The sequence below is a fragment of the Sorex araneus genome, chromosome 1, assembly GCF_027595985.1.
Source record: "Sorex araneus isolate mSorAra2 chromosome 1, mSorAra2.pri, whole genome shotgun sequence".
NCBI lineage: Eukaryota > Metazoa > Chordata > Mammalia > Eulipotyphla > Soricidae > Sorex > Sorex araneus.
The window spans coordinates 347322914-347336291 of record NC_073302.1 but is presented as its reverse complement, the minus strand read 5'-3'; the positions used below and the strand labels follow the sequence as shown (position 1 = coordinate 347336291).

At 47.9% G+C, this 13378-nt stretch overlaps 1 protein-coding gene across 4 annotated transcripts in view; it reads right to left on the bottom strand.

The window, feature by feature from the left end:
* Positions 1–13021, bottom strand: part of RBPMS (RNA binding protein, mRNA processing factor) — a 166525-nt gene extending 153504 nt beyond the window's left edge. For all 4 annotated transcript variants that reach the window (XM_055124001.1, XM_055124000.1, XM_004606879.2 and 1 more), the window contains exon 1: positions 12553–13021. In XM_055124001.1, the coding sequence (XP_054979976.1) occupies positions 12553–12618 (66 nt within the window). In that variant the 5' untranslated portion in view covers positions 12619–13021. The remainder of the gene's footprint in view (positions 1–12552) is intronic.
* Positions 13022–13378: the final 357 nt, after the last annotated feature.

Genomic DNA, 13378 nt, shown 5'->3' with positions numbered 1-13378 from the left:
TTTGAGGAACCCTAAATCAGTGCCACCTGGGTGATTAACAGGCAACCCTGGCAAGCCCGCTCAGACCTGGGACTCGGGTCTCCATGCACCATCCCCCCAACTCATGCCAGCCCTACGTCCGCCCAGGCACGGTAGGTTCTAAGCTAGGGGTGCGAAGGGCAGGATTCCACATAAGTGCAAAACCTCCAGTGCACCCCACATCCCAGGGGCTCTCTTCTCTGAGTGTATGGTAGCTGCACGTTCTGAGAAGGTGTGAGGCTCCTAACCAGCTCCCAGAGGAGGGAGCAATCTTCATGAACTAGAAAGGGCTGAGAATGGTGTGGTCGGGCCCACACTGGAGTCCAGCTGGTTAACCAGTGGGGGTGAGTTGAGAGAGGCGCCTGCGGCCTGGACTTCACACTCCAGACTGCAGCGTGAAGGTATGCATGCTGGCAGGCAGGAAGAAGAATGAGAGAGAGTGAGTGAGTGAGTGAGTGAGTGAGTGAGTGAGTGAGTGAGTGAGTGAGTGAGTGAGTGAGTGAGTGAGCATGTGCCTGCTTGGGAATGGGAGGACTCTCTGGTTGGTGGTCAACTGTCTCTGTGGGTGACTTGGGAACTGTGACCTGGCTGACCAGCAGGACCGAGGAGGCTCGGTTAAAAGGGTGTTGCTTTTCCAGGAGAGGAAGAGTGGGCCCAGGCCTGGAAGGCTGAAATGAGTCTGGCAAGTATCTACAAAGGTCCAGGCCACTGGAACCTAATGAGCAAACCCAAGGTTGCAGGCTGACTGCCTTATTGGATGTGATGGTCAGGAGCACCAGCAGGTCCCATCACGTGGCCCTCAGGTAGTGCCAGAGAGTCGAAAACATCTCTCAGAGCTTCTTCTCTTAACCCTAAACAGGACAGAGGATGTTTAAAGCAGAGAAGATCCTCCTCAGGGGTCAGAAATTCACAATTAAGTCATATGTGTCAACTATGATTTACTTAATGTTTGAAGCAGAGTGGACAGTCCCCAGTCAGCAAATAAGTTATGAATTCACATTAAAAAAATCAGTTTTTCATAAGTTAGATTTGTACCACCCTTAAATGGTCCCCTCAGGGGCCAGGGAGACCGTTGAACCTTCAAGCCTGAGAACTGTGTGATCCATCCAGCCTGGAGCACAATCCCCAGCACATGCGGGGGGCAGCCCAGAAGCCAAAACCCAGAGCAAACTGAACAATCCTCCCTCCAAGGGCCAGAGATGTAGCACGGCGGGTAGGTGGCTGACCCTCTTCAGTGTCCCCACACTCCACATGGTCCCCAGAGCATTGGAGCCCACCAGGAGTGGTCCCTGAGTGCTGAAGCAGGGATTAAGACCTGAGCACTCCCCACCCCACCCCAGCCCCCCATAAAACAAAAGTACTGTAAAATGTAAAAAGGGAAAACTTCTGCAAAGGAAGTGGTCTTTATACTGGCACTCACAACTCTTCGGCTCATTACCAGTGAACTGCCTGGCCGAGTTAGAAAGGAAGGTCTGGGCTTTGAAGGGTTTGGAAAGAGGAGGCAAAATCGAATCCTGGGGCTGGCCGGAGACGGCACATGTTCTGCCTTACACACTGCCAGCGCTCGCTCCACACGTGGTACAGGGACAGACAGAGGGAGCAGCCCCTGGGCACCAGCAGGAATGACCCAAACCTCCCCACTTCCAAAAGTCAGAATATGAAATGCTTTGGCTTGGTAGGTGGAGGCTGTCAGGACTCCAGCATTCTGCTGGCTCCTGATAAAACAAGGCCCCAGGAACAGCACTTTCCAACCTCTCACCCCGCATCCCGGCAGGCACCACAGGCCGGAAGTGCATGTGTGTGTTCCTCTCCCCCCCCCCCCAAACATCCTGCTGGCTTGGAGGAATACTGTATTTAAAACCAGATGCCTCCGTGGCAACTCACACATCTTCAGGTCCTGTAAATCACATGCTGGGCCAAGTAATTACACTTCTGTAGCACTTCCCCTGGAGCACAAAGGAAGGACCAGGCATTCTGTAATAAGATCGCACTTTCCTGTCCTACCGAGAGCCTCAGAGCTCACCACTAGCCACTCCATTCAGCCTAAGCCACTTTCACAACACAGCCATTTTCACAAGCCTGGGGATTCAAGGACAAGACATGGGCGCATGCCTCAGAGGCGACTGTTGGCTACCTGCCAGCCCATCAACCTGGTGACCTCAGAATTCAGGAAGGTCCTATTAAATATGGCTCAGGAGAAACTGGAAACAGATTAGATTCAACTTGCTTCCATGGCTGGGGAGCTGGACCTTTGACCCTGAGATTCCCAGGATTCTCCAACCTTTGTCCCCAGTCCCCATTTTAGGAGGCAGGCAGGGTGGGGCCAGACTGTGGTGGCTCCTGGCTCATTTAAATCCTTGCATCTGAAATTTGTGTAACAATACTGCGTTGCAGCCTGGAATTTGGAATTATCTTCCAGGTGCACTAGGCTTTTATTTACTGCCATTTCCCACCTCCCCTTTCTTTCTTCCTCTACTATTCTGCATAAGATACCATCAGAATGGCTGCAGAGGCTTAAAACCTACCAGAAATACAAATGCAAACAGTTCTTCAACTGCTTTTCTTTGCAGGATAGGCAGCAAACTTTGAGGAAAGGCATGAGATAAACAAGGTGAAAATCTGATCCACAAAACAGACAACTTAAAGATCATCTGCCAAATGAAGTCAGAGAGGAAGAAAGCAAGGTGAAGAAGTGATTTCTTACTGAAAGCTTCTAAGTCTCAGGCCTACTTCCTACCTTTACTTTCCAAACCCATCCACAAATGTTATGGCAGCTTGATGGTCCCTTCTTGGTAGAGTTTGGGCAAAGGAAACTGGGAAGTCTGGACGTCAAGTACAAATTTCCAGAGGAAACAATTTTCAGAGACTCTTAAGAAATGTGACTCTTAAGAAACATAACCTAGATGTTTCTAAACTCCCAACTAAGGCTTTCAATTGGGTAAGTATACAAACATTCTTGTAACTGAGCTTATAAATAAACTAAAATATATGCTAATAAAAAATAGACTACTTTAAGAAATGTGCTTCCTTTGGGACTGGAGCTCAGTAGTAGAACACTTCCCTTGCAAGTATGAGGCCTGGCATTCCATCCCCTCATGCCACAAAACAAAAATGTACTTCCCTTCTTCCGGAGAAAGTCCAGTTCTGCTCCTCCCACTATTTAAAAATAAATATGCTCTTTCCCCTGGAGCCGCCTTCCTCCCTTCCCCCACCCGCAAGAGTTTCCTAGGAACTACAATCCCACACTTCAATTTTCTAGTGCTCCCATTCACATCTCCCACCTTGCCAAAGATTACCAATCTATTCTGGAATCAAAACGTTGTTACCAAAACTCTCATTAGTAGATCTATTGAGCTTGATAGATTATTAGCGATTTACCCTGGAATGGCTGGAAGCTCTCTCAGATCTCCACCCAACAGCCTCCCCTCCTCCTCTGGTCTCCTTCACTTCCCCTTTCAAACTCTGTTCTCTCCACCTAGGTACACACCAGCCAGTTAGCTAGTCCCTGCAAAAGCTAACATTTCAGAGAAGACCAGCACACACTCAGCAGGAGAGGCCAGGGTTCAAACCCTGTACTTCATGGCCCACAAGCCAGGAAGCAGGCTTGAGCCTGTGACCCCAAAACACAAACGAAACAAAGACTCCGCCAACATCTCATATTGGTCCTCAGTTCCCCAGCTATCAGCAAGGGCCTTATTTGAGAGCAAGATGGAGATTACTGATATAGCCTTATGGTCTTGCCACAGGTCTCTAAGGCCAAAGCGCCCCCCCCCCCCACACACACACACACTTACCTACGTGTAAGACCCCAAATACCACCTCCCCACTGTAATCAGCCCAACTGCCATCCTAGGACTGCAATTCCAGGACACAATCTGGGGTGCAGAAGGCAAGTTCCTCCCTCATGTCCCTGCCGAAATGCCCTTTCCTTCTCTTCCTCCCTCCCAAGTCTTTTGTTCCAAAGGGTCGGGTCCCTTTAAGCCTGTCTCAAAACCATCTCTCAACCCTTTCCTTAGCTGGCAGATTTTTTTTTTAATTTCTGGGCCACACCCAGTGGTGCTCAGAGCACTCCTGGCAGTGTTGGGAATCAAACCCAGGCTTCCTGCATGCCAAGTGAGCTCTCCCTGGGCCCCTCATCTGGCAAAACCTGAATCGGCTTAACTCAAATGTCAAATGTCGCAAGTTACAGCTGTTTCGACAAGGCTCCAATACGCACCTCTGAGAGGAAGAACTGGGGCTCAGAGACACCCACCCCGCCTCCCGAACACCAGTTTCGGGACCACCACTGACTCAGGAAGTTTCCCAGGCTGCCTGCCTAACGTAACACCAACATCAATTTGTGGTAAGGATAAAATAAAGCAATACATGAAACATGTTTGGCCAGTACTTGGCACCTCATAAATACTCAATAAAAGTCAATTATTATTTCAGGAGTAAGTGGACAGAAAGACTTCTGAACATTTCATAGCATCAAATAGTTCCACATTTTGTCATGGCTACCAGCAAAAAAGGGTGCAACTTTGTTCTAGTAAGTTCCAACACACGACATTGAAGCTATTATAAACTGTGGGTCACAATCCCATAACTGAATGTTTACAAAAGAACTGCTGATTTACTATCAGAAAAGGTTTGACTTGTGTATCTTATATACCTATACCTATACACCTAGGGTCACAGAAAAAAATTCTTGTGGGAATGAGAGTCCTAGTGGAAAAGTTTAGTAAATCAGTTTATGGGGCCAGAAGACAGAGCAGAGATGTTAAGACACTTGGCATTGCAGACAGCTGGCTCCAGTTCAACCCCCAGTACCTCATATGGCACCCCTTAGCACTACCAGGAGAGAGTGATTCCTAAGCAGAGCAGGAGTAAGCCCTGCGTACCTGCAGGTGTGGGCCCCTACCCCCCAAAAATACTCCCCTGTTGGGCTGAGGCTGTGGCTTTGGGGTAGAGTACTTGCCTTGCAAGTGTGAGGCCCTAGGTTCGGTCTACGGCTCCACAAAAAAATTAAAGATTATTCCTCTAGCAAGTGAAGAAGTGAATGTAAGAAAACACAATGCACGTTACCCCAGAAGGTCAAATACGGTTCATGCCACCAGTGGGACGACTTCCTCACAACAGCGTCCATTTCAATCACTGGTCCCTGGCCAGCAGGATGGTACAGCTGGCTGTAGTGTGTACTTCGTACGCAGAAAGCCGGGTTTCATCCGATGCACCCAGTAAAGCCAGGAGTGACCAGGAGCACAGAGCTGGGTGTGCAGTCCAAGCCACCCCGAAAAATTAATTAAATGATTCATTTAAAAAAAAAAAAAAACAGATACCTGGTCCCAGGTGGCTCAAGCCCACTGGGCCACACAGCCACTTGGGCCCCAGCTACTATGAAGGCTCATTCTCCTCATTCCTTCTAAGCTTCTCCTTTGACCCAAGCAATGCTCAAGAGGAAAATTTGCATTCCCTTTCCCCTACCCCCGGGCAGACACTAAGGTGCCAAATGAAACTGAACACAAACATTCCAAAGTGGCCGTCACACAGAGGAGGCCTGTTCGGGAAGGCAGGGAGCTCTTCACCGAAGTCGGGGCTTTTCCGGAAGCACACGGCCGAAAGGTCAACTCAAGTTCCACAGCAGACCAAAGTCAAATGGTGAAAGCCCAAGTGCTCCTGGGAAGGCTCAGCCGTGTGGGCGGGGCTGCTGGATGGAGCCAAAGGGGAGGAGACACGGGCCTGGCCCTAAGGTCCACCTTGGGCTCCTCTTCATCCCACTGGGCAAGAGGCTAAACAAAAGCTGCTTTCTACCAGTTTAACTACCACACATCTTCCACCTGACCAGTTAAGCTAGAAGACCCTACAGATGATAATCGTTTCATTTGGGGGCCTCACCAGGCAGCTCTCAGGGCTTATGCCTGGATCTGTGCTCAGCAATCACTCCCGGCAGCACCGGTGGGCTGCTGGGGATGGAATTACAGAGGGCCACATTCAGGCAAACACCTTAATCCTTGCACTATCTCTGACCCTGCTGATGGATTAGAGAGAGTACTGGGTTCTGTCTTTGGGCATTAAAAACGTGGTTTAAGATTGGTAAGATTTCTTTTCTTAAACACATGAAAGTACGATCCAGTTGTTAAATGGAAAAAACAAAAAAGTACAGCAACCCTGAGGGAAATAATGTCTTTGGAATGAGATGAGGGGAAGCAAATGTCCACTCGCACCATCGCACCATCGCCAAACAGGTGAAGCAGTTTAGAGTTATGTGTGCATCTGGAGAACAAAGAAGTGCTGTGGATTTGGGCGCCAATGCATAATCAATGACTTCAAGGACAGCACCTCAGATCACTACAAGAGCCTGGGGAAATGGAGTGAGAAGAATCTCCCCAGAACACATGGAAGCAGCCTTTCTTACAGTGGCCAGGACAGGACTCTGACCAGCCCAAAGGGTCTGTCACCTGCACTTATCTTGAGAGGCTTTGGGGGGATCTTCAAGGCGAAAGACACTTCACCTGGTTTTGTTCACAAATTTAAAGAATTTAGCAAAAGACGATCATCAACCAGTAAATAAAAATGATCTGCAATTCACTGAGCATTTAATTTCTTTATGTGTCTGTGTGTATATTCACAAATGCAAGAACTGACATCACATAAGATAAAACTGAAATCTACTCTTCTCAATGTTATAACATGAGAATTAGCCTCTCAATTAAAATGCAGACAGAGGGGCTGGAGCAATAGCACAGCGGGTAGGGCATTTGCCTTGCAAATGCCTGACCCGGGTTCGATTCCCAGCATCCCATATGGTCCCCTGAGCATCGCCAGGGGTAATTCCTGAGTGCAGAGCCACGAGTGACCCCTGTGGATCACCAGGTGTGACCCAAAAAGCAAAAAAAAAAAAAAACCTCAAAAAAAAAATAAAATGCAGGCAGAAACTGGAAGTGAAAGTTGAATTATTCCCTAGCCCTCAGAGGGAATGTGGCAACACAACACCCTAGTCCAGATTTCTGGCCTCTAGAATTGTGAGAGGAAAGGGTTTGAAGTCTAAAAAAATATTATGTAAGCATCTTTTACTCAGAATCATATTTTCACACTGCATATCTCCAATTCTCCAATAAATATTCACTTTATGGCTAAAAAAGCATGACTATATCAATGACTATGTAATTCTCTCATAAAGCATACCGTGATTTACATGATTTTATACCATGTAAAAATACCACGATTTTCCTAACTTAGACATATACACAATTTTGTGGATTTTCAGTATTATTAGTAACAACTGTAACCAAATCTTTCTGCGTGCTCATTATTTCTTTATGATAAAGTCCCAAAAACATAAGAACTGAATCAAGCCTGGGACACATTTCCGTATCCAATGTTCAAAGCTTCACTAATTTGTATCACCCCTTCGATCTACACACCTTCCCCCTTTTGCTGTCCCACCACTTATACCTTCTTACAACTTCTTTGGATTCAAACCAAAGTTAACAGGAACTTACAACTGTATGATAGTACCCCTTTTTTGGATAAACTAATTAGGTAGGGGGGATCCATACTTGTTGGTGCTTAGGTCTTACTCCCGGCTCAGTATTCAGGGCTCACTCCCGCAGGGTTCAGGGGGGACCCTCTGGAATACCAGGGATAAAATTCGGGTCAGCCAAGGCCCTCCCTGCTGCACTATTACCCCACCCCTGAAAGCATCTTTAAAAGAGACATGGTTCAAAAGGTTGGAGCAAACGCAGGGTTCCCAGCACAGCAAGCAAGGCTCTCAGAGCTAGAGGTAGTAACCCCTCCTGGCAATTCAGAATCAAAAATTACAGGGGCTAGAATGATAGCACAGCGGGTAGGGCGTTTGCCTTGCACGCAGCCGACCCGGGTTCGATTCCCAGCATCCCACAAGGTCCCCGGAGCACTGCCAAGAGTAATTCCTGAGTGCATGAGCCAGGAGTAACCCCTGTGTAATGCAGGGTGTGACCCAAAAAGGAAAAAAAAAAAGAATCAAAAATTACATTTAAAAAAAAAAAAGAGGACCAAGAGATGAATAATACTGGGGTGGTGTAAAGCACTTGCCTTGCATGCAGCTAGCTGGGGTTCAATCCCTGCCAAACGCTTAAGTTCCTCCAAGCCTGGCTAGGAAAGGTGCCTTAGTGCAAAACCAGGAGTAGGCCCTGAGCATGGACAAATACGGTCCAAAACAAACAAACAAATTATAAATATAAGCAAAAAGAACCTCTACCCCATTAGTTTACCTATCCAACCCCCAAATGCCCTTGGAAACAAATCACTACAGAAAAAGTAACAAAAAAGTAACTCACATTATATGCTAGCATCTTACAACACCATTCTATTATGCTCAATATATTTCTATCCAAAGCACGGTTACCAAAACCTCGTCTATAACTGAAATATACTCTTAGATTTGTTTTGGTTTCAAATATAATCACTGTATCACTGTCATCCTGTTGCTCATCAATTTGCTCCAGTGGGCACCAGTAACGTAACGTCTCCATTGTGAGACTTGTTGTTACTGTTTTTGGCATATCGAATATACCACCAGGAGCTTGCCAGGCTCTGCCACGCAGGCGGGAGAAGTACTCTCGGTAGCTTGCCAGGCTCTCCGAGAAGGGTGGAGAAATTGAACCCGGGTCAGCGGAGTGCAAGGTAGATGCCCTACCCGCTGTGCTATCGCTCCAGCCCTTCAAATATAGAAACACAAATTTAGTGATAAATTCATAAAACCATTCCGCTCTTCCGCTCCTTCCCCATGTCCTAACATAGATTGTTAAATGCTCGATAAAAACCTAGGGCTGCCACATCAAAACTCACACAGTATCTCCTCCCTGTGAGAATCTGAACTATTTTCATCACCCCAATATATGAGCAATTGCTAAGCACTGAAAGAAGGCCAAGGAAAGATCTCTTTTAACAGAGAGATAGTACAGCAGGTAAGGCACTCGCATTGCACGCGTCTGACCTGGGTATGATCCTTGGTAGCCCAGACAGACCCCGAGCCAGGAGTGATCGCTGAATGCTGAGCTAGGTAGTAAGCCTTCTCCCCCGCACCCCCCCAATTTTTTTTTATTTCAGGCTTTCTATGATTTCTGCCAAGTATCTTTTTGAATAAAAATCACCAACTGCTTACTTCCAAGTACCAGAGGACCACTGCAGGTCGGTGCATGTATTGCCTACTGAGGTCCACCCAGCCCTAAGTAAAGTCCCTCAGTCCCTCAGTCCGTCCCTCAGTCCCAGCAGGAGTAAGCCAAGTGTGACACCAAAACAGAAACCAAGTATCCCTGATTTTTAAAGAACAATTTCACTTACCCTGGTACTTCAGCAGAATAAGACCTTTTAGAAAATTAGTCATCAGACTGTACTTCCACGAATTTTTCACCAAAGTACCCCATGAATCAAGAAATAAGCTAATACCTGATTTTCATCCCCAAAACTTTATGAAATTTCAAAAAATGACTACAAGATAGGAATTGCCATGTAGAAAATTTAATGAATAAAGACATTTCACAATTCAATAATTTTACCACGTCTGATTGAGTGCAAACTGCCAAAGGTGTTTTGAAACTCTCTTGTTCAAAATTGAGAGGCAAATTTCAGGAGCTCTGCTCATTGTAAAAATGAAGTTCGAAAGTATCTAAGGACCTATAAACATGTGTGTATATATGCAGGTATATTCATAAGGTTTATATATACACATATATGTGTACAGACTTATAAATCTCAGATGCCAGTAAGATTGTAACCACAATTTCTTTATCAGAACAACTTGCATCGGAACATTTGCTAGAGGCCAGGAAGTCAGACAGGTTATCTCTTTTACACAGGTGGCTCAGCTTAATCTTGAAATTTTTTTTCCCTCTAAATTTTAAATATAATACACAGAAGTACAGGTCCTGTTCAAATTCTCAAAAACAACAAATCCTAAAAGACTGCAAAAATTCTAAGTCTTAGACTATTTGTTCTAAACAACGGGAACTAAGTAAGTGACCATCTCTATTTCACAGTAAGCTTCAGAAACTCTCGACAGAGCTACAATGTACTGCAAGATACTCATTTGAAAAAATGATAAAAACTGAAAGTGGAGAAGGAAATCTAAAATTACCCTGAATAAGGGCCTATGAAGTCAACGATTTTCTCTTAGAATTGATTGGACTCCTCCTAGTCAGTTCCAAGGCCACCAGAAAACCAAACATATTTTCCTCTTTTGTCATTATGTGCATAAACTTACATGTATGTGTTCTGTTTACTGGAAATCTCAGCCAAAGCATTTAAATGTACTTGAGAACAAATTGCAGATCTCTGGGTGGGCAGGGAGAGAATCCAGTGTGATGGTTTTGTATAATGTCGTGCGCATTAATAGGACTCACCAAATTTCGTATTTATTTCACTTGGGGCTTACAGGGTTAGAAAGTCTGCCTACGGGGCCGGAAAAACAGTACACTGGGTTAAGCGCTTGCCCCGGTTGCTTTGCGTGCTGCAGACTCCAGGACCCCATCCTTGGCAGCCCACATGGTTTCCCAGAGCCCGCCAGAAAGGACCCCAGAGGGCAGAGCCAGGAGTAAACCCTGAGCTCCACGAACTGTGACCCAAAAACAAAACAAAAAAGTTTTACTCCCCCCACACCTCTCCCAAAATCAAAAATCCAAAACATCATGAGGGCAAAATTCCCTGAATCTTTCAGGCCAACTTGATTTCTTTTCCTACATTTTAAACCTTTAGGGTGTCTGCTGTGTACCTTCCTCTAGCACAGCTCAAATTCTGCAAGCTTCCTACTTGTCTTTCTTTTTGAAACAGGGTTTTGCAAAACCTACTGAAACTTCTTAGAGTCACATACCATTCCAATCTGCAAAGGAACACTGTCCGGACAACGGGAGAGGTAAGAGGCAGTAGTGGCCTGAGATTTATGCTGTACACAAAACCTCAAACAATAAGGCAAGTGTCCAGAACAAGGCAGACAACAGGTCAGACAGGGCACCGGAGACAGAAAACTGGGATTCTAATCTGAGCTAGGTTTTAGACTGGGGACACTGAAATTTTTCCTTCTACAAAAGCAAAGCAGAAGTCAATAAAAGCGGATCTTTAATTTCCTACATTAGTTTTTCCCATTACAAGTTCTCTCAATTGGGTAAGTGGAGGAAAGATGGTTACATACAGTAAAATCTTTAATCTTAGAAGTAAACACACTGCCGATGTAAGACTTCCCAAGCAATTATTTTTTTGGTGTGTTAGGTGCGCTGGTTAAACACAGCCAGTTCTTAAAAAGCAAACTTGTCACTTGTAAATTTTTATTTCAGTGCTAAGAAAAACAGCAAAGCAGTCAGCCAGTTTCAAGGAAAAAGTGGATCTTGCCATTCAAATTTCCAACTCTTTGAAAGTGTTACTAGAATCCCTTCACTGGCTCAGAAACAAGCATATAAACACTTTTCAAAGTAGCTTGTGTTAAAATAGGCAATTTCCTCCTCGGATGAGAAAGCAATTTCAGCTCACAGCAATCTTAGTGACCATACCCTTCCTCCAGGTTAACCAACAACTATGCCAAGAGTAAAATCTTGTAGTTATTTTGCATTGTTTTTAGGTCCCTACTCTCCTCCTTGCAAATAGGTCCCATTTCCCAAGTGAACAATGTCCCGAGGGCTTATGTGTATTAACTGAATCTTCCACAATCCGAATATTAGTTTGCCCACAACACCGTAAAATAATCAGCATCCTATTGCTTTAGAAATCGGTTTACCGTGTGTATTCACCTTATATTCCAGGAGACACTAGCCATGCATAAAGGTCCTATCCAGATGTGTAATCTTCTTGCACCTACATACACCCTCTAAACTTTTTATAATAATTAAGTTCTGGTCAGCTATGCGCGGGTCTTACAAAGTAGGCGGAGAAAATTGTTTCTTGGACTGCAAATAATGTACCTGAAGGAAGAGGATACCACAAATATCCTCACTACAACATTCCGGAACGTCTGTTCAGGACTTTCCTACTCCAAGTACTTATTGGATTGTTTCTATCAAGGGAACGCTTCACAGCCGCAGCATTTTTATCGCTATTACGGAGACACCAAATAAAATTTAGGCTCCTAAGTCGAAGCGCTACTAAGGCACCCTCACCGATCCTTTGGTGAATTTCAGAGTTTAAAATCCCGATGCTGCTGCCCCACATCCACAAAAACCTAATCAGCCCAGGTTCGGGGTCTTTGACTCATCAGCGAAGAATGCGGCCGATGAGTTATCTATTAATCCAAAATGCCTGGGCTGGAAAGATATTTCACCAAGAACTTTTAACACGGGAGGGGGCGGGGGTGGCGGGGAACAGAAGGTGTCTCTTAACGAGAACTTTTCCTGAGTTTCCTCTCGGAACCGCGCAAACGCACCCCACAACTCCCAGCTGCAAACACGGGAACTCTGGGGAAATAAGTAAGCGAAGAAAGCCGGCCATCGAGGGGGTCCGGCCGAACTGGGGTCACCCGGAGTCAGCTCCCGCCTGCGCCCGGGCCGCCGCGGGCAGAAACAAAGCTGGGGCCGGGGTCCGGGCGCTCACCTCCTCCTCCTGCAGGCTGGCCTCGCTCGGCGTGCTCTCCTTCTCGGCTTTGCCGCCGCTGTTCATCTTCCCGGGCGGCGGTGGGCGCGCTCGCCCGGCTGCTTCCCTCCCCCGGGCGCCGCGAGGCTGGAGCCGGGGCTGGGGGTCCCGCGCGGGGGCGAGCGCCGGGAGCTGCGGGCGGGCGGGCGGGAAGCGAGGATGGGGCCGAGGACCGCGTCCCGGGACGGAGCCGGCGAGTGCTCGGGAGCTCCAGCAGGGAGGGGGCGAGGGTGGCCCGGAGGCGGAGGAGGAGGAAGAGAAGGGGGAGGAGGAGGCGCAGAGGAGGAGGGGGAGGAGGAGGCGGAGAGGCGGCGGCGGCGCGGGCAGCGCTGGACGCGGGGCCAGGAGCCGCAAAGTGCGCGCTCGGGCCGCCCGGGCTACCTTTCCCCGCCGGCCGGCGCCCTCCCCTCTCCCCTCCCTCGCGCCCGCCCCCGGCCTCCGCCCTCCCTGGACACGGGCTGGCGGGCGCGGGGGCTGGGCGGAGCGGCCGACCCCGGCCCGGCGGGCGGCCGGGGGAGGGGAAGCGTCGCGAGGACCGGGAGGTGCGGCGTGTGTGCGCGCGCGCTTCGCACCCGTGTTCCTGCGCGCTCAGCCCGCGAGCTCGCCCCGGACGCTCCCGGACCCGCACGGCAGCCGGCGCCCTCGCCTCTCCGTGGGCGGCTTGGAGTGACCCGGGCGCCACTCGGCTGGCCTTCCCGAGGCACGGAACACGCCGCTCCGATCCGAACCGCGAACCCCGCCAGCGCCCGGTCCTCGCGCTGTCGCTGAGCGGCCCGCGGCTCAGACT